This window comes from Drosophila melanogaster, chromosome 3R, assembly GCF_000001215.4.
Source record: "Drosophila melanogaster chromosome 3R".
NCBI classification, from domain to species: Eukaryota; Metazoa; Arthropoda; class Insecta; order Diptera; family Drosophilidae; genus Drosophila; species Drosophila melanogaster.
This window is the reverse complement of record NT_033777.3, coordinates 17767161-17794989: the sequence shown is the minus strand read 5'-3', so window position 1 is coordinate 17794989 and position 27829 is coordinate 17767161. Positions and strand designations below refer to the sequence as shown.

The 27829-nt window shown below is 45.2% G+C and overlaps 1 protein-coding gene across 7 annotated transcripts; it reads left to right on the top strand.

The window, feature by feature from the left end:
* Positions 1 to 499: 499 nt before the first annotated feature.
* On the top strand, positions 500 to 26718 carry CG43102 (uncharacterized protein). 7 transcript variants are annotated; one of them, NM_001260227.2, is made up of 18 exons: positions 500 to 807; positions 10327 to 10452; positions 10895 to 11055; positions 11128 to 12776; positions 14204 to 16398; positions 16454 to 17042; positions 21252 to 21512; positions 21631 to 21821; positions 21885 to 22330; positions 22394 to 22616; positions 22747 to 22838; positions 22902 to 23542; positions 23602 to 23753; positions 23815 to 23882; positions 23941 to 24083; positions 24145 to 24266; positions 24327 to 24677; positions 24737 to 26718. In NM_001260227.2, the coding sequence occupies exons 2-18, from the start codon at positions 10337 to 10339 to the stop codon at positions 24894 to 24896; spliced, it is 7560 nt and encodes a 2519-aa protein (NP_001247156.1). In that variant the 5' UTR covers positions 500 to 807; positions 10327 to 10336; the 3' UTR covers positions 24897 to 26718. The 7 variants fall into 6 exon arrangements, with proteins under 7 accessions (NP_001247156.1, NP_001247155.1, NP_001262684.1 ...); NM_001275755.2 differs by lacking the exon at positions 10327 to 10452; NM_001260226.2 differs by lacking the exon at positions 10327 to 10452 and having other exon boundaries at positions 500 to 697.
* Positions 26719 to 27829: the final 1111 nt, after the last annotated feature.

The window sequence follows — 27829 nt, the reverse complement described above, 5'->3', positions numbered from 1 at the left end:
TTTTCAGTAAATAGAATGTTTGCAAATTTAAAGTATGAGAATATTTTAATAAATATTATGATTATAAAATTAAAAAGTGTATGATACTAAATAATCGATGACTATCGAATATAAACTGAAACGCGAGTATGAGCACTGTACAGTATATTAAAATATTTATTATGTTTCCTATAATTCTATTAACTAACAAATGTACAGCAATGTATTTTAAGATATATTTATCAAATGTTTAATTTATTATATAATTGGTATATAATATATTAATTGATATATATAACTAGGTATATAATTTTTAAATTGTGAATTAGCTTAAAATTTGTTTTACACTCTTCAAGCTTGTAAAAACAATAATAATATCTGACCATCGATCGGTCCCACTGTGCAGCACTGAGCAGCTGAGCTGACCGAATCTGAATTCGAATATTCACCATGTGTCGACTGGCGACTGCAGCAACAACAACCACACGGCAGAGTACAGGGCCGGTTGTTGGAGTGATCTTCATTTGGCAATTACATTTGGCCGTGTTCGGAGGTCTCCGCGGATAAAAGCGCCAAAACAGAAGCCGAAAAAGGCCCAAGTCGCTCGCGCTACGTGAATCAGTTATCAGTGGGATTAACCGCGCGATTCGCACGGAATTCAAACGCACATAGTGGCGCAGTGGCAACTTCCCAGTGATCGTCGCATAACGGTAGAAAGGTGAAAACCCGAATCGAATCGAATCGAGTTGAATCGAAGGGCATAACACAGTACCCACACTGCGTGGGCAAGGTCAGCTCCACCAGATCCCAAACCCATTCCCATACCAAGTAGGTACATCAGAAGGCGCCTACATTTTCGATGATTAGCCATTAACCCAGTTGTGTGAAAGTTCTTTGGACTTATGTATGAATAAGTATGAATACGAGTGCGAATGCGAATGCATGGAGGTGCACTCGTCGCGGTCTCATGTTCCAATTGGAACGATCTTTCGTGCCGAATTGTGGCTCATTCCGCACATACGTACGCTGTATGAATGTTTGGGCCAATTTCTCGCCCCAAAGAGATGTGGGCTTAAAGTGCACCACCGAAAAAAAAAATCCACAAAAAAAAGTAATTTGGATCCCAGCAAAAAATGAAGCATGGCAAAAGAAAAGGTTAATAATTCGTGCCAATAATGCTCTCGAAATTTTGCTCGCATCTCTTGTTGGAAGTGGAAGTGTGTTTCGAGATCAGGAGTTTTTTCATCTCTGATTTTTCTGATTTTCGAAGGGGTTTTTTTGAGGGGGGAGGCTCGAAAAAAAATTAAAGCGGAATCGGAATCAGACTGCGCGCCGACGACCCATATTTCGATTTCATTTACGAAAATAAAAATACAAATACAAATTGAGAAAAAAAAAAACAACAGAAAATAAAAAGGGGAAAAATCTGAAGAAAAGAGCTGCGATACTTAAGTGCGGGCAAATAAGTAAAAGATATGCCATAAAAAGACAGCATAAGTGTATTTTGAAGATACTTTTTCGTGTTTTGTTTTCCCTTCCCCCCCCCCCCCCCCCTCGACCATTCTCTCTCGTGTTTCTTATTTTTATTGCTATTGTTATTGTTATTGTTCGGTGTTGACTGCTGACTGCTGCCGACGCTTAATGTTAACTTGTTTAGTGTGGGCAGCAGTTGGTAGTTGGAAGTTGGTAGTTGGCTTTGTTTCGTTGTTTGTTTTGCTGTCTCTCATATTATATTGTTACCTGGCCATAACGGTAAAGGACACTTGGTGCGCTCATATGTAAATGCCCCGTCCGCCACTCAATTGAATTGTGTAAAGATGTCTCTGTTGCCTGGTACCTCAGCTCACCTCAACCACCCTCCTCCCATCGTTATCCTCGCCTGCTCCTTGCTCCTCAGCTCCTCCGAGCAAAGCCGATCTGCAGCTGCACCTTTATCGGCACAACTCGATCTAGGAACCTCGCAATGGGACAATCCCGAGACGTCTCGCGGATATTTTTAACTCTGGCGCGACTTAATTCCAACAGCATTTGCAGTGGCCGCAGCTTATTTAATGTCTACAAATAATCCAAATTGGGGCTTAGCCTCAGTTGTGAAAAGAGATGGCGTATGAGAAGGGGAAGGGGGGGGGGGTCGTATGCCCCGCCAGATAGACTGGGATGCAGTGGGATAAAGAGCAGGAGGAGGAGCCGGAGGAGGAGCAGGGGGAGGAGCTGAAGATGACCAGCCCCGGCACTTGTGCATTCGATCATCGGTGCAGTGATGCAAGAGTAATTCGTATCTGTTACACTAAACTCACGATTTATTTATTACCTCTACCTGCCCATTCCACATAAAAAGGAAATTAAAAGGAAAACACTTAAATCGGTGGTAACATATTGAAGACGCCGATTTCATTTACTTTTAAAATGTAATATCAATCTAATAGCGAAATTATCCAATCCAAATCCTTAATGTTATAATAATCATCAATTTCCTCCAAAGATTAGATAGTGAAAACATTTTTATATAATTTGTTACCCTAATAACGAAACCATGTTAAATAGGCAGTTACAATTAGTATAATTACAAAAAAATGAAATTTTGACAAAATTTAATTTGGAAATATTACTTTGTTAAAGAAGAAACTATATTCTTGGGACATATTTTATGTAGAAATTCCTATACTTCATTTCACCACTTGTCTTAAAGTGTAGGATGCACTATACCCATGTTGCGACTGCCAAAGTTCGGGCAACAACGAACGGTGCACGAACGAGGAGGATGCGGCAGAATGATGCCGCGGGGCATGCGTTGGAAAATTGGGGAATGAAGTGCCATTTGCTCAGTGGGACAAGTTGTGGCCAAATAATGACTATATTAAATAACAGTTAGCAAACATTATTGCATTGGCCGCAGGCTGTGTAGCAGAGATGTGGCCAAAAGGCATGGCCATTGGAAATGTGTAGAAGATGCAACCGTAGTCGTACTCCCAGTCGAAGTCTAAACATTTGAACGCTGTTGGAAATGGCAGTAATGTGACCATTTAAGACCTCTTTCTGATGTCTTATGGAGTGAAAACGTCCTGCTGTGTGAAAACAAATTATAGGCATGTAATGTTGCATGTTACGTCGCGACTCTTAAGCCATTGGATTGGTGGGATAGCTGGGCATTTGGGGGGAACCGGGGCAACTGGGGGATCTGGGGATACAGAGGAGATCTTTTGGGAGCCGGGCCAGCCAGCAAGCCAGCCAGCTAAGCTCAGTCAGTGCTGCAACACTCAAAAGTTAGCCCGGTCGGGCCAGTTGGGATTGAGGATTGCGGATTGGGGCTTGCGGATTTTGACTTGACGCTGGCTGTATGCTGATGCTGATGCTGTACTGATGCTGGGGCTTTCAGAGCCAGACTCTCAGACTCAGACTGTGGCCCAGACACTTTGGGTCTGCTGTGGATGTGTTTCTACGTTTGTCTATTGGTTTGTTTGCTGGCTGTTTTGCCGTTCGCCATTTGTGAGTGTGTGCTAGCTGGTCTAATGCTCTCTAACTGCTTATCAGATCTGTGAGGATTGCGCAAAAACGATTTCTGTTTTCTTTTTCGCCCCGCCAGTTCCTTCGGCTCCTAGTTTTCCTTCTTAGACCTATAAATACCCTTTGTCAAGGCATATGGAATATGCCACATTTGTATTATCAGAAGCTAATCAGTGAGGCTGAGGAACTTCTACTTTGTACTTTTAATCGTATAATAATAATATTGGTCCCTCATCACTGCAAACCTGCTTGAATATAGCATATTTGAGTTTTAAGTTGTGCCACCCAAAAAAGTATCAAATATCAGATGGGCAGAATTTGGTTAAATTAGCTGATTGAATAATCTTGATTAATTGATTAACATTTTGTCTAAGAAGTTATTCCCATTCTGAATTCTTTGCTGTGAATGGGAACACTAGGGAAAAGATTAAATCAAAATACATGATTAATTTTAGCGACACGTAACTTTGATACGATCTGCATTCCGATCGTGCCACAAAAAGGCGTGCTGCTTTATTATTTGCCTCATATTCTGTGGGCAGCCCTGTGTCTTGTAGGGTATCACCGAATCGCAATGCTTTGAATAACCTTTAGAGTAATATACTTATTTCTTGTTTTCTTTCTGTCTGTCTATTTGGGATTTTCAAACAACGAATGCGATTGCGACGCCGCATTTAAACGAGCACTGCGAGTCCGGTGCAGTTTTCCCGCTCGCCGGCTGATGTTGTTGCTTTTGGTGTTTTTTTGGTGGCATTGCTGTTATTGGCAAGACAGATTCAGATTGAGCCCAGATTCGAAAATAAAGTAATGAAAAGCTAAGCCCAACTGCAGACCTCCCATTGCCCCTGCGACTGTCCCCGTCCCGTCCTGTCCCTGTGGTGAACTTTTATTGCCTGGTCGGGAATCGGTTGCTCCCAGCCCCCATCCCCATCCCCATCCCCATCCCATTCCCATTCCATACCCATTTCCATTCGCATTCCCATTTCAATCCTCCTGCTCCGCCCGGCTCCTGGGGGAGGTGAGAAAGTGGCAAACTGTCGCTGGGGACAAGTGGTCCCTCCAAGCTCATATTCGGATATGTGCCAGAGCTCGGCCCATTATGGGGCCTCGTATATAACGACGTCGTCTCTGCCAAAGGAGTTCAGCGCTGAACGGCCACGCCCCCCAGCCGGCTAAACTAACAGCTTCAATGGGGCAGCAAAAACGACTTTAACTGCGGTGTGTGTCTTATAAATTAGGGTGGACCCATAACTGCGCCACTTTATGACTTTTTATGGCGGCTCAATTTTATTTTATTGTAATAACTGTGGGTGCTTAACGAAATTAAAAGAATCGTAATAAACTAAACAACTCTTTATTAAACATTAGCTAATTTCTTTCGATTTTGCGGCTGACAAGTTTATTAAATCATATGTTTAAAGGAGTTTGTAAAATACTTTCAGATTCTTGAAATACTTTACAAATATTTTAATATCAGCCACTTTTAGCTAATCACTATTGGTCGATAATAACACACAACGGACCAAGGTTTCGAAATAACCTTTAGAAGAGTCCCGCTTTCACTTTCCGAGTGACTTTCGTATGGGGGAACCCGTAGATCATAATAATTCACCAAGATCTGGGGACCACCCCAATGCTCACATGTTACATTTACTGTTTCTGTTTCGGCCGCTGTCCGATGATGAATGCGCCGAGGCAATTTGAGTGATACTCACGACCTCGTCAGTAGTTAGCTGCGACCACGCCCACACCGCCCAAAACGCTATCCATCTGCATCTCGGCGTGCATTTAGCATTTGGTTGGGCGGCTGGCCCGGCAGCGAAAACCTGGCGTCCGGAACCCGAATCCGAAAATTAGGAAACGACGACGATCGAACTTTGATGGGAATACACCTCCTCCTGCGGCCACCTATCCAACGACCCTTGTGCATATATCAATGTGAAAACGGAGCTTACATAATTGAAATCCATCAAAGCGCCTGAGAATGGCTTTTATATCAGATGGCTAATCGGGCATCCGGGTTATGCAACCTGTGTATTTGAATATATAGTAGTTGGGGGATCAGATATATACAGCTCTTATATGTAGATCCCCATACATTTAAATGCTCATCCCTTCAGCGCAATTATCTGGAAAAGTATCTCACAGATGCGATGTTCGCATTGGGGTGTGTAGTTACTATTTGATTAGATAACAACTCTGTTGCTGAGTTCTTAGTAAGTCAAGAGATTAAGTTATATCAGTTATTTAGTGCTATGCATAGCTGAAATCTTCAATGAAACTGGGATTCTTATGAAATACAAGCTAGAAACTAAAAAAAAAAGATTTCCATACCACTTTCTTCTGCTTTATTAAAGCCACTTTAATCAGATATCTATTTTATTATCCCAAAAGATGGTTTATCTGTATATAATTTAATCACCGCACTTTTCATGACTTATCCACCTCCGGCAATCTCGATGCGGAAATAACCCACTTTAAAAAGTGTCTTAAATGTAGCCCAACTTAAGTACCGATTAGATAAAGAACTCAATGGCCAGCAATTTATGAAAGTGATTTCCCCCGTTTTTGTTGAATTTCGATCTGCGCCTGGATTGCCGCAGAGTTATCACCCAAATCGATGTAACAATCAATGGCCGGAGATTTTAAAGTCCATGTTGCTGTTCAACTTTGACTCTCGACTGGCGCATCTGGGATCGAAGTTGGAGTCGAACTCCAAGTCGGGGTCTTCCTGCACTGCATCTGCAGTGCACTTTCATAACACAATTTATCGCTGTCTGCTGATACAAGGCAGCAGATACAAACTACAAAATACCGCTCATAAAAACTTAAATCGAGTTAAGTTCCGCTTCATTGTTCGGACTGGCCCACAGAAATCAAAAAAAAAAAAAAAAAATGCCAACAAAATTACAAAAAAGAGAAACCAACAACAACGGGCAAACAAATTTAATATGTACTAATTGAATGTTGTGCAGACCCAGCTAAAGACCCACTTCAGCCGCAAACTCCAGCTCCAGCTCCAACTCGAATTCCCTCTCCATGCCCATGCCCATGTCCATGCCCATTCCCAATCCCATTTGTATCTGCATCGCTTCTACATTGAGTCGGGTTCAGGCGGGTTGAACTCTGGGGGTCACTCCGCCAGAAACCCAGAAACTCGGCTCGTGAAAGTACGAAATCGAAAATCAAAAGTGAAATGTCGAATGCCTGGCCCAAAAAGACAGGCAGACAGTTTGGCTTATGGCTGACTAACTGACTGACTAACCGACTGACTGACTGACATAATTTGATCTTCGATCTTGGCCAGCTGCATTTTTGGCCTGTTCCTAAGTCGAATGCCGAATGCATCTGGTATTACGCGCCTCGCCCCGAGAGCCAATTTTTCTCCGCCTTTGCCTCGAGGTGTGGGTTACGATTTTGTGGTTTGATCTACGGCCACTCGTCCGATGCAAGACACTGCGGGAAAAAAACCCCTATATGAGGCTAAAAGCAACATTCTTTTTGATAAAGCTTTTGTAAATGCAGATAAGCGAATTCAGGAATAAAACTTTTCAAATCATGACTTCTTGAGCAGCAGTAAGAATATATTTATATGTTGTATATATATTATAAACTTCTGGTCATACGTTCCTCTCAGTGTAATCGCTTTTCTAACAACCATATAGAGTCTCAACATTCCCCAACTATGTGTGTTTGGTATCGGGTGTCCCATAGACTCATTCTAATGCGTGCCTCCTTGTCGCTCCGTACCAAACCGATCTGAACTTGAACCGAAAGATACGATTTCAAGCTCACACTTTACAGAGCTCCACCAGCCTGCAGAGTGTTGATGATGGGGGGCACAAACTTGGAGAATCGTTTGATTTGCAATGCAAAAGAGACGGGCAAGGTCTCTGGGCCACGCCACTCTTGATTTCAATTCAAGTCCAAGTTCAGGTGAGCGATGGATATGGAAGGTGCGCTGTTGTCGCCTCCAGCTTGCGATCTGGATTGGGACTGGTCTTCGGCTTGGGAATAGCTACCTCTGGAGGTGTGCTATGTGCATGTAAATGGTATTGAAAGGGATCCCAGCTAGATGCGCTCCTAATCCCATCACGCATCTGGACTACGGAGCTGGAGGTGTTGCTGATATGCCGCTGAAAAGCTGTGCAGATTAATCATAAAGCCCATAACAAAGAAGTTTTGCATGCCGACGAAGATGTGGGATGTTGGGATGGTGCTGTGCAGCAGGGGGCATGAACATGGGCATGGGTATGGATATGGGCATCTGGCACGGATCACGGATCCCGCTGTCACGTGTCAGTCAAAATGACTCGGCCGGCGGAGGGCAGGCCTATGGAATAGTTACGAAAAAGAGCGAAAAAATAGGTGTTACCCGGGGGGCTGAGGAGCTGGCTTAATTGTTATTATTGTTCAGAGATGGAAGCCATGAGATGGGAGCGCTTCTGCAGCTGACAGCGAAATGTTCGCAACATGTCAAAACTTTTATGGTTTTTTAATGGTTCTCCATATAGATTTGGCCAGCGTGCGATTTTAATTGAATTTTTGTTTATTTATGAGTGGCGGCAAACTATTTATAATGTATCTACATACGTACGTACATATGTACATATCACCGCCCTCTGCAAAAGAGGGCTCTTATTTATTAATTATTTTTTGTCATTCTTACATCTTGTTTATCTCTCTGACTTCTGATTGCTGACGCCCGTTTTGCCTTGTCGCCAGATCTGATATCTGTGCGTGGTTTATCTGCCCAGGTATTCCATGGGCAAACACTCAAAAAACTTGTATATTTATCAAGAAGCTGGCGTACACCAAAAAGAATTCACAATAAACTCACGGATTTGCCCGCGGACAGTACAGTATTTATGTGCTAAAGTTGTTTTGGAAGTACTAGATAAGCTAAATCAGCTGCTCGCAGTTGGATCTCATTATTCCGGCGACCTTGAGTCGCTTCCAATTGCGCGTCGCAGGTGCGATTATGCACATTAGATGCATTTGTATCTGCCGTTTTGACAAGTGCAAGTCCAGCTGCTGCTGATAAGCCAGCTTCAGATCTGGTCGGATTATAAATATAGACCAGGCCGCGCAGCCAGATCTGTGCATCTGCATTCCTGAGTGATTACGCTGCGAAAGATACATTTGTATCCGATGGACTAACACGCCAGAAATCTCGGCTAAAAAATGTCTTACACAAAATTCTATGTACACACACGGGCACAACCATTTATATCTAGAGATGTGTACAGAAAGTTTCATAATTATTGGATGACTGAGGATGAGTTGAATAATAAACACATTTCGAGCTATGACAGCTTTAAAAATACATTTCAAATGGCTTTCAATGTATTCCATTAAAGTGGTACGATCTATAAAAAATGTTATTGCCTCATTTATTTATACTGTTTTTCAGTTGGAATAATAATTTAGTTGCACTTACGTTGTGCTTTCCCAGACTTTTACTTTAGTTCCGCACTGTATGCACACGACATGCAATTGTTTCGCCACGAGCATCTTTCACTCAAAGTATCTTCGGCGTTCTTCTGGTGGAAAAGATATTTTTGGTTTTCTGGCGGAATGATATTTTTGGGACAAATGTGTGACTCCCAACCAGCGTGATATTTACAACCCGAAAAGTGTGTAGTTTTCGATTGATAAAGAAGATTTTCTGTTTTTCTCTTTACCTACCATTAAACTTATATTTTTTATTGATTTTTCCTACTCATAGTTAGTGTATATATTAATAAAATCCTTTTGTTTACCTAGTTTCAGTACCCACTTACAATTTTTTGCAACCTCTTCCGTCAATTAGCTTTAAACGATTTGCTTATATTATTAAAGATAGCTGAGAAGCTCATGCAAATCTCTCCTTAAACAATGTGTAGCTGATGGTAAACTCTTGCTGGCGATTTTTGTGGCCCGAACAAAAAGTGGAGACGTCTCCGGCTTGTGCAACATGCTCTGCCGTTTGTTCAACATCAATTAAGATTATAGGAAAGCCACTTGTTCGGCAAAGAAAACAAAAAAAGAAGGCTAACAGCAGCCAGCCAGAGAAAAAGTCTTCCACTGAAACAAAAGCCTGGCCAACTCGGGTAACCAATCCTCGAAAGACAATGGACAGTGGATGCCAGTGGTTGCCAGTGGATGCAACAAAAACGGGCTAGCCACCGACCAAACATATTTAATGACAGGCAACGGATAGTGGCTGTGCCACAGATAGTGTGGCCACAAGGAGGGGCATGTCATGGTCACGGCTTGACTAGCAGCTCTGTGCTAAAAATTCGCATGCGTAACACTCGGGTCCGTTGGAGGAAATCGAAAGGTGGCAAATCTGCGGCTGAGGCCAAGGCGGTGATTATCTGCCGATCGGTTTTGGGGCTTTCATTAGAGATCATATATAGCGGTGGTAATTAAAAAATATATTCAGAAATTACTTGTCATCCCCTGCAACTTCATTAATTATGTGATAGAAACAGAGGCACATATACACTATGGAATTTAATAAAAATTAAATTGATTGAAAAGCTCGCGTAGAAGGTTAACCTCATTTTATATTTCCTACATTTTCATTGTTTTAAATTATTTTAAGTTCATAAATTACTAAGGTTTTTAGAAATAATATTTAACGTATTAAAAATAAAGTTTTTGAAATGTTTTTGAAAGGCACCCCTTTGAAATGGTATAATATCATATCTTACTATAGCCTCGTTCGCATTGGGAATGAAGTATGCGCTGCAACAGATAAAAATAGAATGGGTTGTATGCGCTATATCTGAGGCACTGAACTTTACTGCGAATACACTCGACCGATTTGGGACTGTCATCGCTTTCTATATCTTATAGATCACCAAAAATGCCGGAGGCACGTCAGGGATATATTACATACGATTTACCCGCGCGAGGAAAATTTGATGATCTTCCGATGAAAACCTATTATCCGAGCAATGAGAATGGAAACTCTTGGCGGAGGTGAAAATTCAATGCGATTTCCCAGCTGATTTGCATGAAAATTGGGAGTTCAGTGCTTGTGGCATGCTTTTGGGCGAACATTTGCAATATCCTGTAATTGAATTAACCACGCGGGGCATATTAGTTGCTTTCATAATTTACTTGTATTGTTGGCCAAAATAAGTTTTCTATTCATTGCATGCCTAGGTTGCGTTTATTAATTATCTCTACCAATTCACCTTGAACCATTCTAAAATCGCAGTTGTTTGTTTACTTTATAGTTATCTTTAAAAGTGTTAAACCAAACATAGACTATTGTATGCTTGTCCAGTTTATTTTAAGCTTATCAAGAGATATACAAATGAGGCAAGGCTAAAAATAACCAATGCAGCTGAATGTTTGTCACTTTGCCGTAATGACTTCTAAATTATTTACGATACTAAAAATAGCATTATTTTTGCAGCGATTTGAGAACAAGCTCCAGAACACCACAGCCCATTGAAGTTGACCAGGCGGTGAGGAGAAGGAACAAGAGCAGTCGCCTCATATCCTGCTGTTGCATGCGCCACTCGACGCGGACCGTCGATAGCGAAGCCATCCAGCTCGAAGGGGAGGCAATCATTGGTAAGATTGGGAGTACATCTATTTGAAGCTAAAAGAACACGAACTCGACTTACATTCACCACCTTTCCACAGGCGATCAGCAGGTGCCGCACCTTGCACCACTCAAGCTGTCCAGCTCCTTGCCAACCACACCGCAATTGGGCCAACGGGTGGTGCGCGGACGGGGCTACAAGAAGCTCTCATGGAATGAGGAGCAGCCACGCCGGCAGACAGGCGAACGATCAATGATCGCCCGGGGCCAGGAGGCCAGGGCCAATCCGCCGCTCACCTACCAGCATCTCACCCACAACAATAACAATATTAATAACAATAATAACAACAACAATAACAACAACAACGATGGCGAGGAGTACGATCCCATTGCCAAATACTTTGCCAACACGCAGCACCAAAAGCTATCTCCTGGCATCGCTGCGAAAAGCTCACGGATTCTCTGCGAGAATTGTTGTGGCGAGAGGCAGCAACAAGTTGGCAGCTCCATGGACCGCCAAAAGCAACAGCCACAGCAGCCTCATCCGCAGCAGCAGAAGCGGCAACAGCAGCAACATCAGCAGCACCAGCAGAAGCAGAATCAGCAGCAGCAACAGCAACAGCAGCTGCCGTTTGGGGACTACGATTCAGTGTCCGATTTGTCGTCGTTTGGCTTTGTCTTCGATGGGGAGGAAGTCGATTCGACGAGGCGCGTATTAGTCGATGCTCATTATGAGGATGCCGCTGACGACGACGATGACGTTGTGCGGCCGCCGGTTATAGAAATAGAAAAGCGGCAGCCAAATACATCAACAACGAAAACGGAAAAATCAACAGAGGCAGCAACAGTAGCAGCAGCAGCAGCAGCAACATCAGTGGGAGACGCGTCATCGCCAGTGTTGTCCCTGTCATCTGAAATCAGCGACGAGTCACCAGCCATTTGTTGTTATACAATTGACAAAAAACTGTCACAGCAGCAGCAGCAGCAGCAGCAGCTACAACAACAGCAACAGCATTTGCAACACTACAATTCCTGTGCCACCGTTAGCTATCGAAGCTATCGCCATCCGCCGCCAGTTCCTCCGAAACCGCGTGTCTGTGTGGATTTCTCTGCATCCGATGAACCAGCTCTGAAGACCCGCCGTTTGGTCTGCCAACAGCAACATCATCATCACTCTCACCCTCAGCCACCTGCCAACCCCACTCACTTTCCGCCTCGGATCTATCCGGCGAACAGCTGTTGCATCCCCAAGGACTACCAGCCCCATGCCTTCGAGGGCAACTTCAGCAATAACATCAACTACAATTGCCGCTTTGGAGCGAGTGGGGAGTGCACTTGGGGATCGCTGAAGGGGCCGCGATCGCTCTGTTATGATCGACACGGTCGCCTGACCTTCGACTCCGAACCGGAACCGGAAGTGGTGGTGGCAAAGAGCAACGGAGTGCACAAGTCACTGAGTGAATCGCGTTTGCCAGTACAATATTACGCAGAGCCCAAAGTTCCTTACGATCCCTACACCGATTTGTCGCGTGTGACTGCGAATGTTATAAACCAGAATATTAGTGATCGTAATAGTTCGTTTTCTCTGCCACTGCAGCACAATCGTGGTTGCAATGCACTGAACCAAGTGAGTGCTGCGAGCCAAATTAACAATCAGCTAACAAACCACATTAAGCTAAACAATATTCTTCTGCCCTGTCACTGTAATTTCCATGTGGATGCTCCATACGAGGTTAACAAGGAGAACGGGGTAAGTTTTTAATAAATCAGAAATGTATTAAAACAAATGAGATAAGCTATAGGCATATTTGAAAGCACATAAGATAGTATAGCACCCAACATAGAAGAAATGAGCAAGAGAATATCAGCCTTAAACAGATATAGATAAATGTATAAATGTATATTTGCATTTCCCGCAACTCGATGGCCACCATTCATCACCAAACTGTCAGGGTGCGCAATTTTCAGCCATAAACCTTTTGTTTTGATCGATTTTATTGATCCCATATATCATATAGTTACTCGTACGTTTGTTTCCCCTTCAATGGGCCAGAATAGATCTCTTGGAGATTGTAGTTCTGCCAGAGAATAAGTCATATATATATGTACGATTCGATGGATGGGCACCACCTGAACGGCACGTTCTTCTGCTCAATCGGAGAGATTGGGAGAATGTGGGCTTTTCGCCAGTGATTGGTGTTGGTTGCGAGAGTTCTGCTCACCACAGATCTCATTGGTAGTATTGCTCTACTTTTGTGTTGTTTGTACAATTCTTTTAATGTGTGCACTGGGAAAAATAGGATGCTATAGCTGGGAAAATTAAAATCGAAATATGTAAAATAAAAGGGAACTTTAAGGATTTCATATTATATGGTGTTATCAAGGCTTTCAAGCATGATCTATCTTAAAACATTTGATTGTCATAGCTAGTACGATTTCCTAGCAGTGTATTGTAAGTTGGCCTGTCTGCTCATTCATTCCCAGTCATAGTCCCAAAGATCTCTTGTATTTTCTGTATATTCCACCTACATACATATACCTATATGTATTTGGATTTAAATACGTATGTGGAATACGTACTTTTATATATGCGGCTGAGATCTGTTGTTTATACTAAAAATATCACTGTGTGCGTATGTATACACGAATCGGCTTAATATATATAGAGCACCGTGTTGGCTTGCCTTACATTGTGTTCTCGTAGATTGGCTGGTATGTGTGTCATTGTGCAGCGAATATAATGACGCTGGGGATGAGAAGGCGCCTAATATAATCATGCTGGCTGGGTTCCGGACATTCAAATACATAATGCTTATGCTCATTCCAATTAGCATTCCGTATTACCCATACGATCCTGCGGGAAAGCGAAATCTGTTCGTCGTTTCATCGACTCCTTCCCTCTCTGCCGATATTACACATACGCCGTGTTGACTCAATGTTTGCTGCCGCTTCAGTGTATCGAATTGAATTGCCAGCGATTTGTTTGTTTTTATTTTGTGAGCGGGGTGTAGTGGGTTGGGGTGGGTTCACAAGTACGCCCACAGCTAGTCCATAAAAAGACATGAGGCTGGGGAGGAACGGACGAATGGATAATGGGCCCGGGCAGGCCGAGCAATCCGTCGATGAATAATAAACGTTTAACTCGAATTATCCCTCCTCGCACTCTCGCACTTTTAGCACACAATGGAGAAACGACGTAATACCCTGGACCGCTTTCAGCGTCTCGGTTTCGGGCGTAAATCATCACCAGCGGCAGCCGCCTCCGCGTCCACGTCCTCCTCCTCGCCGTCATCCACTTCCGGTCCGGAAAAGCAGCGCAAGACGTCGGACCGTTCGGAGCGTTTGCGCGAGCTAACGGAACTTTTGCGGGGAGGAGGCGGCGGTGGCAGTAGTTCCCGCGCCTCGTCCACGCCCACTCCGCCACCACCTCCGCCGCCACCGGTGCCACCACCCCGCAAGCCGCGCATATCGCACCTGGAGCGCCAGGATACGGGCGCCAGCCAAACTTCGGAGTCGGAAGCGGGCAGCGCTCACCTCCGGATGCCCAGCGAAGAAACCACCACACGTCACAGTGGAGGTGCTGGTGGTGGTGGTGGTGGTGTTGGTCTCAGCACCGCTGCCCGTATATTTGCCTCCCTTCGGCCAAACACGAGTCTCTCCAACCTGGAGGCCTTCATGTTGAGCAACCGCGAGAAGTCCAAGTCCCCGCCCCCACCTGCGCAGCAGAATCACAGACCTGCGGCCAGCAGATGCGTAGATGCGTCGGCCACTGCCAGCAGCAGTGCCAGTTTCGAGAGCACGGCGCTAGCATCACGGCCGGATTCACGCAGCGCGCACAAGGCAGCCCCATTTCGATCCGTTTCGTTCTCGCAGATCGACTGCAAGTCCACTCTATCAGCTCTAAGAGATCGCTTAAAACGGGACAAGGCTATCGAGGCGCCCAGTCCCAGTCCGACGCACTCCAGGGAGGAGGAAATTGCTCCTCCGGATCCCGGTTGGGTGCGAATACCACTCAAAAAGACCGAACTCAGCATCAATCTGAACTACGGACAGGAGAAGTCGCTGGATCACGACGCCATCCAGGAGGAGGATATCTTTAGCAACGAATTGGCAGCAAGTGACAGCTCAGGCATCGTGTTCCCGGTGGCCACCGCCAGCAGTGTGATAGCCGCACATGCCACTATGGAATCGCTTACGGATACCATTCAGTCGGAAACCGATTGCCTGATCAAGGAGGATGTACCGCCGCCTGTGCAGCCAGTAGTGGAGATAACACCACCCGCCTCGTCGGTGAGCGGCAGTGCTCCGAATTTGGCAACCCTGATGGAGGAGCAGTTGCCACTGGAGGCCCCGCCGGATAACTTCCTGCAAACGGCCACCACGTGTGAGATCCCAGTGCCAGTATATGAGTGTGCCGCCCAAGAATGGCTGGAGACACCCGCCCAAGAATGGGTGGAGGTGGCCCCTGAGGAATTTGGTATTGTCCCGGAGACCATACAGCCACCCATTCCGCATGCAGCCTGCAAAATCTCCCAGACGCCGTCCACGTTGACCACAGCAGTGAGAAGTGACCTTGTGCCCACCATATCTGTGAGTCGTTCCTCGGAAGAAGGGGATGAACTGGCTAAGATCGAGGACGAGCCGCAAGTAGAGGTGGCCACCACGGCGAGGAATACATCAATGGATCGCCACATCAGGGAGTACAGCCAAGATGATCTGGACCTGGCCAATGTCGATCTGAGGAGCTCCTTAGAGGCCATAGCCACTCCGCGACACAGTACGGATGAGCGGCAACGTAGGCATCTGGATAAGTCCACCAAACGTAAGGGCATGTACATAGATAATGCGGATTGGCAAGCTCCCACGGAGGCACCGCAACGTGGTCTAGCCCTGGACATAAGTGTGGCCAATCTGAATGCAATTAAACCCGAATCTCCGGAAGCCAACACCCCTGGCGCCTCGCAAATGTACATCAGCAGTCCGCAGAGCTCCTATTCCTTTGAATTGAATACCCCCGAACTGGAGAAGGGTTCGCCTTCGTGGGGCAGTGGAGGATTGGTGCGCGACAAGGCGCAGCTGTTAAGCAACTTTAGCTGCCACAGCAGCGAGGAAAAGGACGATGCCTCATGTCGGAGCCTGAGCTATCTGCGCACCGATTCCACCTCGGACAACGAATGCGATCGGGCCATACGGGAGCGGGAAAGGGAGCGTATTACCTCCAGTCCCACGCCCAGCAGCGGCGACTACGACTACAAGAGATTTTCGAAACGACCACTCAGAGGTCCTTACGGCCAGATGCTGGAAGCGGAGATGAAGAAGCCCAACCGGATGCACTTCGAAGAGATTCTGGAGGAGCTGCGAGAGACGGACAGGTGAGTTTGAACCTTAAAGTTGAAGACATTTGTTATGACTTTCTTCATTTTCCAGCTTGCACTTGCGTGGATCAGCTCCTGGTGTGGCTGCTGGTGGAACGGTTGGTCCCTCCCGAAATCTGCCGCAGTACTCCAATTCAATGCGGGTGAGAAAGACAAGTACCTTTTTGCCAGTGCCATCTCATGCTCGTGCGGCTTCCACGCCCTCGCAGCTGGAGCACGCCAGCAAGGGCATCTCAGCGGCCACTGCACAAATCTCCGTGTCCGCCAAGAATCTGAGCCAGGCGGAACTGGATGACCAGGTGCACCACATGAAGCGCGCTGCCTCTGAAGCTCCGGCTCCTAAATCTAACCACAGCAAGCGCAGCCAGTCGATGAGCACGGAGCGTCCCAGTCAGCACCACCATCACCATGGTCATGGCCATGGGCACAGCCATGGTCATCATCATGCTGGCAAGCGCAGTTTGGATGCTGGATCTGGCGACAAGGCTGCGAAAAATGCCCCACTGGCTGGAGGAACCTCGGGATCGGGATCAGGAGGTGGCGGAAAGGCAGGTCTGAAGCCAACGCCCGCTTTGTTGGCCGAGCTACTAAAGGGTTCCAGCGAGAACATGATCTCCGAACAGCGGAAGAAGACGATAGCGGTGAGTCCATTTTATTGATATCAGTTTTGGTTTAGTAACATGGTAACCCAGTGCAGTAGATAATAAGTACTTTTTGAATCAGTTCTAAGGAAAGTTTTCGGAACCCTATTTCCAGAAATAGACTTTCAACACGACTATTCAAGGGAAAGTACCCCTTTCCTACTAAAATGACTCAAAATCGATTAGGGAAATGTTTCATTGTTGTTTATTGTACCACTGCTAATGCTTAACGTTTTACTTACGAATAATGTCCCGAGAGAAATTAGATTGAATAAACATATTAGTTGATTTAAAAGCGGGGGTAATTTTAAATATGTATAATATGATAGATTTGATTTGCAATCAGCTGAGCTTAGAGAATGGCCCCGTTAAGTATGCTATAATCTGTTGGCTTTAAGCGCGGTTTCAAAATGGTTGATCCTTCCAGAATATAGACATCTTTCTCTTTCGCTCACAGTCAAAAGTTTCCCAGCGATCGTTACCTTCTTCTCGCTCTTCCCTTCCCTTTTTATTCCAGCTGCCTTGTCGCACACACTCTCACCCACACGCTCACATGTTCTGCCATTCTCCCGCTTTTTTGTTGTGCTTGCTAAGTGGAAGTGCATGTTGTGGGTGTGGGCAGAGGAAAAGGCAGCGGCAGAGGAAAAGCAGCGGCAGCGGCGCCATGTGAATTTTGAAGCGCATGCTCCTAACAGAAAATAAAGAAAACGGTGCGCATTGGAAATGTGTGTTAGTGTGTTAGTCTCGTTCCGTTTCGTCTTGTTTCATTCCTTTCCCTTTGTTCTATTTCGATCCGTTCCCGGCACAGTGGTTGCAGCATACTATTTTTACATTGGCAGCAAGTTGTAGTAGGCTGAATGATGCGTGCTGCAAATTGAGTTGGGCGTACAAAATGAGATCAATATAAACTGGTAGGAGTAGTTTTTAAAATCATAGTGTGCGTTTAAGCAGCACAAAAACATTATGGATGCCTTAATGTTTTATGAAATAATGTTTTCTATTGAACTATGATGCCTTGTTTGAAGTTTATATTCTCTTCTCCTATCTTATCTTAAGCTTATCTTAAAGATACAACTTTTCAACGGATACAGGAGAAAACGAATACATTATAAACGATTATTATTTTTCTCTTAAGGGAAGTATAGAAAATCCCGGCATGAATATAACCCTTTTACATTATCTTTTCGGACACTTGTCGCATGCAAATCAGGGGGAAAACCCATATCAGCCGCTCTCTGAGCGCGACGCATGGCATTCCAATGGGGCCTTAACAGCTGAGACTAGCGCACTACACAATGTTTTGAGTATGTTTACGATCTGCTTTCGGTTCACATGGATAATTAATGTTTGGCCATAGAGCAGATAAACCGAAAGTCTTAAATTTACTATGCGCGTTTTCCTGATTGCCAAATACTCGTGCTGCTGTGTGTGTATGATTCTTGTTTTAAACGTGATTCTCTCCAGCGTTCCGTGCTCTCTCTCTCTCTCTCTTCCACTATCCATCGCTCTCTCCGCTTTCGGTGGGTGGTGGGTGCCTTTTGGAGTGAGGGTGGTGGGGTTAGTGGGGTTGGCTTCTTTTTTCAGTGCGCTTGGAATATGAAAAATGGAAATTAAGTGTGTATATGGCACAATGGAATGTGTTGGTTGAGTCGAGTGGCGGAATCGCGCACTCCTGTTGTTGGCCTTTGGATTTGGGATGTGCCACTGTGGCTGCTCTCTCGCGCAGCAGCAGCAGCAATAGTCGCAGCAGCAGTAGCCACAGCAGCAGCAGCGACAGAGCAGCGAAAGGCTGAAAGGAGACCACTGTGCGCTGTGTTTCAATTCTTATTTGCTTTTCTACGACCATTGTGTGGCGGAATTGTTCATGTTTCGTTCGCTCGTTCGTTTGTTATTTATTTTTTGTGGAGCGAGGAATCCGCTAACGGCGTGTAAAAAGCAACAAACAAATCGGAATACGTGAAAAATAACTAAAACAAATCGTAAATTGCCAAACAACAACGTAACCGAATATAGAAAATTAATTTATCGCTGGAGTGTTTTGCGTGTCTGCGTGTGTGTGTGTTTTGCATAGGTGGAAAAAGGAATGCATGGAGATGTGCGTGGGAAAATGTCTCGAAAGGCGGAAAGGCGGAGATGAAAATCACTTTTCATTTTATTCCAAATTCAATTTTTCTTCTCCTCGCGCTGTACATGTGTGTATGTATATGTGTACCTGAATGCACAAGGCCAACCTCTTGTTGCGCCGCGTTACGCCAATAATATACATTGAGTGCAAATATAAACTCTCAACTTAGCCGTAGTAACTGAAGAGAGTACGAGCGAGAAGGCAGCAGTGGAGAGTAGTGGAGAGGAATGAAGTGGAGAGAGCAAATCAATTACCTGTCAGCCCTACATGAGTGTATGTGTATGTGATTGTGAAATGTAAAATGGAATTGTGTGGCTTTTGCAGCCTGCACTGCTCTAACCTTCACATATACCCTCGCGTATAACGGTAACTGCAACGGCCATCTAAACTGCGCACAAATGTATGCTCCAAAGTACGGCTACATAACTAACTGTGCAACACGCTCACCTCCCTCATAAACACACATGAACACATATGCAAAGGTGTAAGCGAGCGTGCAAATGTGTGTGTGATAACATGTTGCTTGCTTGGCTTTTGTTGTTGCCCTAATCAGGCAATTAAAACGCAACAGCAAAACACAGCTGAACAGCAGTTAGTCCGTGATTCAAAGCAAAAACAAGAAAACAGACAGACCGCAACTGGTTTTTTTTATGTCGCACCCATACATAAATGTCTGTGTGTTTTTCCTGCACCCAACCCACGCTTTTTCTTTGTTTTTCCTTTGCGCCTTATTGGCCTTCAGTCAGCACAGGCAAACAACAACATGGTCAGTGTCATTATCAAATCACACACAGACGCACGCACACACGCGCGAACTGCAGGCGGTGGGCTGGCTGGAACGGAGGAAGAGGAGGTGCAGGGGCTGGGGCAGGGCGGGGTGCTCAAGGCTGTTCCTGTGAGTGAGTGACTTGTGACTCTCTATAGTCACTTACACTGACAAAACAGTTAAAAGCTTCCCTAGAACAACCAATTACTTAATTATGAACTTCTTTTCTTTTGAAACTTATAATGAAAAGGAATATACATATATTAATCTAACTATCCGTTTTCCACAATTGTAATATTTGTATGAGAACTCGTTACATAAATCTATCTGAATCTGTACACTATACATTCGATGTACATATATACAATAATTTCCGGCATATTTATTTGTTTATATTTGCCAACAATAATCCGTAGTGTATTTCGATGTTCTGAGTCTAAGTGCAGGGCATGTGGAACGTGGGCAAGTGGTTCTCCCACTTTCCGACTACGCAGGTTGTTCTCCACGCGAGTGAGTGAATGTGGGTGTCTGTTTTGTGGATGTGCAACATCGCTTGTTGCATTTTCAGTCTATTTGGGCGTTTAAGCCAGGCCAGACGTGCGCTTTTGTCTTTACACCAACAAACAACAACAATAAAACACACAGAATGCTTCAGTGGTGCTTTAAGAAATCAGTATCGTTGCGGCAGTGAAACAAAAAGTGGCCTAAACTAGTGACGGTGTAAACAAAAAGAAAGCGGAGAAAGAACACTTTAATACACATTCCGAGCATGTCGCACAATCGCGAGAATCTGCGACTCAGCCTGTTGGATCTGCAGGCCACCCTGACGGCGCCCTCCCAAACCGTTGCCGCCGCCCTGCTCCCCCAAGCTCCCGCCCACATGCAACAGCTGCCGAGTGGAAGCAGCAGCAACATCAGCAACAGCAGCAGCAACACCCACTCGCACAGCAGCAGCAACATAAGCGCGTGCGGCAGCAGCAGCAACATCAACACTGGTGTCTCGCAGGCGGTCTCGATGGCCACCACAACGGTGGCGCGTCTGAGCAAGGCGGGATTCGGGGCGGCTGCCGGTTCAGGGGGCGGGGCCGGGAGTGGCTATCAGAACGACAAGTGCGACAGGCTGAAGAAAATGACTTCGATCACCTGCTCCGACTCGGAGGACGATTCCGAGCGACGAGCGCAGTTCGAGATTAGTAGTAAATGGAATCTGGGCGGCTATGAAGGCGTAAGTCTGGTCGCAACTAACCCCAACTACCTTTTAGCCAAGTGCCAATCTATGATCCATATTAATTTCATTTGCATTGTATATTTCCCTCAGGACACACGCACCTATGTGGTGCAGGAGATCTATCGTAATGAGCAATCCTACGTGGAGTCCCTGCAAACCGTCGTTGTCAAGTATCTGAAAGTGCTTAAGGCGCCCGAACACGCCGGCATGATAGATACACGCACTGTGGATGAGATCTTCTTCATGGTACCCGACATCCTCGAGATTCACGAGAAGTTTCTCAGCGACCTGAAGAGCCGTTTGGATGACTGGGATGTGCAGCAGAAAGTTGGTGATGCCTTCATGGACACGGTAAAGACTATCTTTGACTACTTTCGGTTTATCTACCAACCTATCATTTGAAACTAGTTTAATTTTGTTTATAATAATATATTTCCAACTGCTCTAATATTGGTGTTCTTACTCACAGTTCTCGAAGCTAGAGGTTCTAGAGGTCTATACATCCTTTGTGAACAACTGCAATAGGGCAAAGAATGCCATACGCTCCATGAAGCATCAGCGACCCTCGTTTTCCAAGTTTCTTGAGACGACCGCTCGAGAGCACAAGGGCAAGCTAACCTTAGACAATCTGCTCATAAAACCCGTTCAAAAGTTCCCCAAGTAAGTTATTTACAATATAAATTTGAAGAAGGACCAACAACTAAGAAAATCTCTTGTTTCCAGCTATGAGCTGCTCTTCCAGCGATTGATTAAGCACACGGATCACGATCATCCAGACACGAAGCATCTGCAGGATGTGCTGAAGCTAGTCCACGATATACTGGTGCACATCAACTGCAAGGAGCGCGAGATCATGGAGAATGGACAGAGGGAGGCCACGCTCCGGGAACTGGAAGGCGTCATCGAAGGCATCACCGATCTTATAGCCCCCGAAAGGCAGTTTCTGCTCTTCGATCTGGTCTCCATGCCTTCGGGACAAGGAGCGCGCAAGGATCGCGGCTTCTTCCTGTTCAACGATTTACTCGTCCTGACGAGCATCAAGAAACGAAGCGGTACCATCCGTAAGCCGAACAGCAGCATCTGCCCGGGCACCGTGGCCACCACTTTGGACACCAATAAGTACAAGTTCCTCACCAAGATCTCGCTGGACTGCCTGGAGATTGTCAAATGTGAGTGTAGTTAATGAACTTGATACTTGGTATCTAAAACAAACTATTCTGTCTGTTTTGCAGCCAAGGACGAGAACATCAAGCGCATCGTCAGCGAAATCGAGACTTTGGCCGAAGACTGCAATAAGCTGCAGCAAATCACCGATATAACCGTCACCATTAAGTACCCGCATCAGTATCTGGAGGATGTAATCCGCGAGCTCCACCGCGAGGTGCAGAGACAGCTCTCTGAACGCCAGACAAACGACACCCAACTAAATATGCTCGAGCTGACAGTCAGTTCTCCGTAAGTGGATTTTATGAACCTAGCAAAAACTGAACAAGAAAATTCAAAAGCATTATTGAAAAGCTAATAGATGAACAGGATTATAGCCTATAGTGTTAGTATTCTTAACCATATCTATATTATTTTTCAGAAATGGTAACCAGAAGCTGGCAGTGGTCTTTAGCAAGACGGAGAAGCGCACTCAGTGGGAGGAGAGCTTCAACGAGGCCAAGCAGAAGCTGGGTAAGTAATTTCACTGCACCTCATCTACATTGAATAAGTAATACATCTCACAATTCCCTGCAGCTGCCACCCTGGAGCGGCATCCAATTCCCGAGTTCCTTACATCCATACCGATTCGCAAGACCCGAGCTGGCCTCCAGTTCACCTGTGCGGCAGCCACGCTGAGTGACAATCGGGACGTATGGGTGTGCAACAGCGATGGCTATGTGGGTCAGGTGTGCATCATGTCGCTGCATCCGGAGCCGAATGTCACCAGCTGCAATGGCGTGTGCAATGCTCGCATCCTGTGCGTGGCTTCCGTGCCGGCGTACAGTTCGGCGGCCTCCAGTCGCAATAGTAGTAGCGAGCAGCCGGCAGGATCCGGCGGCCAGGAGGAGAAGGATAAGCGCCACACGCCACAGAGCTATACCCAGCAGCTAAGAGATTACCGCAAGAGCATCTCACCCAGTTTCCAAAGTGCCTCCGCATCGGCCACGGCGACGCCCGAAAAGAAGAAGCTGACGCCGACACCTACGCCGGTGGCTGGTGGTGAACCCGCGGATGCTGCGACCACAGGCGGCAGCGATACTCAGCTGGAACTGAATCTAAGCTCCAGCGACGATGAAACAGAGGCTGCGGCCGCCTCTTTGAACGTCGCCGGGAGCACAGGATCCACATTAGTGGAACGGGTACCCAGTCCTGCGCCCTCATATCATGGGCATCAGGTGAGTTGTGACCAATCCCTCTGGGAATGCTCCAGTGACTTACTTTATTTGCCCCGCAGGACTCAAATCCCGAGGAGGGCGAGAGCAATCAATCAACCATGTGGATTGGCACTGAAGACGGCTGCATCCACGTCTATAATAGCACTGACAATATTCGCATTAAGAAAAACCGCATCAAGATCGAGCACCATTCGGCCGTTTATTCCATTTTGTAAGCAGAACTAAAATAAGTTAACAACGCAATAGTTATTTAAATGTTTTGTTTTGAATAGGTACCTGGACAATCGTGTGTTTGTATCATTAGCTAATGGTGATATTTGCGTTTACCTGAGGGATGGTGGTATGTGTTTATTATTGCAGAACCCATGAATAAGTCTAACGATTGGTTAATCATTTAGCAACCTCCTGGAATACTTGCTCATCGCATTGCCTGTCCATAGGCACGGTCACCAGTCCGGTGAATAAGCTATTGAACGTCAACGGCCGACTATGGTGTTCCATTCAGGGCATCATCAAAGTGCTGGACGTAGAGACATTAACAGTAAGAAAAACATTATTTCTACCCATTCAAGAACTAATCAAATGATTCTTCTATCACTCAGGTCGTTAATCAAATTCAGATTTCATCGGATTCGAAGCCGATTACAAATATGACTGTCTCAAACAATCATGTCTGGATATCCATTCAGAACTCAGCGCACATTAAGTGTTTCCATTCCAATACGTGAGTATAATCTATATCCTCTGGCTTTATGTCATTAATGATAACACCTTCTAATTGCAGCCACCAACTGGTCACTGAAGTGAATCTCGCCCCCGCCGTAAACAAGATGCTATCCAATTGCGATGAGATTATCCGCCAGCACAAGGCGGCTTGTCTGCGAGTAACATCGCTGTTATGCTGCAAGGATCTCATTTGGATTGGAACCAGTGCGGGTGTTCTGCTGACCATACCGGCGCAGGGCTACGAAAAGGGTGCCATAAACATAGTGCCCACAGGCATTCCTCATGGTCACACTGGACACGTTCGATTCCTTACGTTTGTTGAGACTACGGGCTTGGAGGGAGCTGCTTCTGGTGCAGGCGGTGGTCGCGATGCAGGCAGTTCCAACAGCGATGAGTACACCAAACAGGGGTAAGTTTGAGAATATGACAGAAAGTAGCGATATAGTTAACAAAAACTATGTGTTGCAGGTCCATCAAGCACTCCAAATCCAAGTCGGAGACGAACAACACGCTGATCATTTCCGGCGGCGATGGCTATGAGGACTTCCGCAACTCCGGTGCCAACTCGCTGAGCGAGATCGCTGGCCGCGAGGACAGCACCAACCATCTATTGATATGGCAAATTTGAAGCAGAAGGCGTAAAAACCGCTGGAGGCTCCTGCTCTCGCGCTGGAAGAACAACAACTGAGTTCGCCTCAGTGGATGTCCGAGGCCAGCGTTTGAATGGAGTGACCGGCGGTTTTTATGGGCCGAGCATTAGTCGAGATCGCCAGAGATCAACAGCAGCTGCTAAGCTGGAAATTAGTAGGATTAGCTGACGGACTCAACGGACCGAGGGACGAACTGGACGGATGTACAGATGAATTTTGATTGACTTATGGTTTGGCTTTTGATGTATTGTGTGCCTCAAGGCCATCATTATCCCGACTACTTGGGTACTCAGTACAGTGCCAAAAGCAGAACTTATATGACTCCTGCGCCAAATCAAGATTTGGAAGACACTTTCAATGTACATACAAATCGCACCGCTGAAGGAGATGGAAAAGAACTCGATTCCACGGCAAAGTACGATAGATATTTTTGTATTGCTTAGTTGGCAGACTAATTGTACATCAAAAACCCCCATTCTCGTCTAAGTTTGTTTGAATCGAACACGGGTCAAACATAGATCATAAAGTTATACTACCGACTTACATCACATATGCATGGTGTTGTAAGGTGTACGAGTTAATCCATCTGAGATTCGATCCCCGCCCGGAATCCAAGCGCATTAATCGAATTTATAATCTACAAACCACTCAAGGGTCATGTCACTTATGTTCGCATGTGTCTCCAACAATGAGAACGCATGCCAATGCGATAGGCTTTTGTAAAAATCGTAGTCTAAGCATCTCCCTATTTTTATTGTATACATACGCGCGTAATATATACATATACATATATATTAATAACTTTATCGATAACTGATTAAATGGCGTTTATAAAGTTTATTGTAAAACATATTTCATGCAAGAGAATTGAATTTGAAAATTGCAAATTTTAACATAAATACGAGTGATATTCAAGTTTTTGCTAAAGTTTTTTGGGCATGTACAAAACGTTAAACCGACACTAAACACTCACTAGCCCCAAGACCCCCGAGTCCCAAGCCTAAATCTAAACCTAAACCTAAACACTACGTACTTAAAAAATATACATCTATTTTTTCTAATTGAATACTATTTGTAAGTTGTGCGCACCCGAAAATCAAGCAACTCAAGCGATCCAACAATTTGGAGGTCGCGTCTCAAGCTCGATCGTCTGTCTAAGGTAGAAAATTGTAATAATTTAAGTATGAATATTTCTATGTTATAGTCTGGTTGGTTATTAATTGTTCAGTGCAGTATTTCAAGTGTATGCTAAGCTCTTCCACCTACCAACATCCACCAAACCAAATCCACCACCCACTTGCCACCGCCCAAAAGCAAATCACTTAAAAACAACACACTTAACCACAACACACCGAACCACCGAGAGCGGTTTCATCTGTTATTTGAGTGGCTAAGCGCATCCTACGAAATGCATTGAATGCATTTTCTCACATTCAGTGAACATCTGACAATTGTTATCCTACCTCTACGAATACCAAGGTGTTGAACATACCTATATATATATATATATATACTTATATACATTGTACTCGAGGTAATGCTCTCGCAGGATCCCAAACTGGGTCAGGATGGCAGGAGCGGGAGCAGGAACTGGAGCAGGAGCTGGAGCTAAAACCGGAGGAACTCCCAAAACGAGCTGTAATAATAGAATCTAAAACAATAATTCCCCCCTTTGCCAAGCTGCATTGTAAGGTTCAATAATAAATTGTAAATGTGTTAAAAACTTAAATATATATATACTTGTATGGAGGTGTAAGCATGTATTATGATTATGTTTGTATCATCTACAATATTAAATGGAATCTTTAAGCCCAACTAAATGCGAATTGTTATCAGTATGGGTTGTTTTCATCGGCTTTAATTGCACTTTAAGTCAATCTATCAAATTCACTAGAGATTCTAGGTCCTAATGCGTCCATCCAGAATGCAGCCAGAATTATTTATAATTTTGTAATTTAATTGTTTTGCCCGGCCATTTAGTTGGCGGATATATGTAACTTTTGTAACTTTTTGTTGCTGATAAGCGTGTAGATTCAGATGCGCGCATATTTAATTATCGCATTCATTTGTAAAAATTAATTATAAATGGATTTATGCTGTACCTATCTGTGTCTAACCGAATATGCATATGCATATCCCAACTGACGTGGCCAGTGGCCATTTTAATTGGTTTACCCAATTCCCTGGGCCTGCAACGCCCTCTTTGTTTCAATTAAATAATTCATTTTAATTAGTGTTTGTCAAAATCGCGGACTCTGCCGCATGTTGCACTATCGATTCCAATCCGATTTGGATTATCATATAATCCCGGCCAGATGATACATATTTAGGTGGAGCGTAACGAAACCAAAGTTGGGACTATTGATTGTTTTTTGTTTACCTTTGTGGTGGACTGCACACGAGGCACGGTTTTGCCGGCGGGCATGGGGATCAGGAGACAAGGGGATCCGTAAGTAAAATAAAATCAAGCAAATTATGGGTAAAACTCAATTATTCGGGACTTTTAAAACAGCCGGAACAACAACAAAGGGGAAAACTTTTGCCGTAAGGCATTTACGTAAGTGCTTGGCCATGGAGTTCGTGGGATCCGTAGGCGGACGATACGGCTGTGGATGCGTATGCCGAGCAGGTCGCTCAGACGGCAGAGGAGCGGGTCAGGCGGAGCCTTTATGTTCACCCCCTGGCCATGATGCCGCCGCCATCTCGATACGCTTGGCCAAATGTGTGTGGCACCATGCTGTGTAAATTACGCTGCCATAATACCCTTCCATATGGTCAACTGTTCCGCCTCGCCACATTCATTTCTCCGGATAGCGGTGGAACGGAGGGGCAAAACTTTCGCCCAGCAAAAGTTGCCACAACTTTCGCACAACTTTGAGCCAACTTAAGGACTTTACCGATTTGCTAGAGT

Bases quoted from the DNA above. Each gene is read 5' to 3' on its own strand.
- CG43102 (NM_001260227.2), top strand. From the start codon at position 10,337: ATGCCGGAGGCACGTCAGGGATATATTACATACGATTTACCCGCGCGA. The intron at 23,883-23,940 runs GTATGTGTTTAT...TTAATCATTTAG, and splicing joins CGTTTACCTGAGGGATGGTG to CAACCTCCTGGAATACTTGC. The intron at 24,084-24,144 runs GTAAGAAAAACA...TCTATCACTCAG, and splicing joins TGGACGTAGAGACATTAACA to GTCGTTAATCAAATTCAGAT.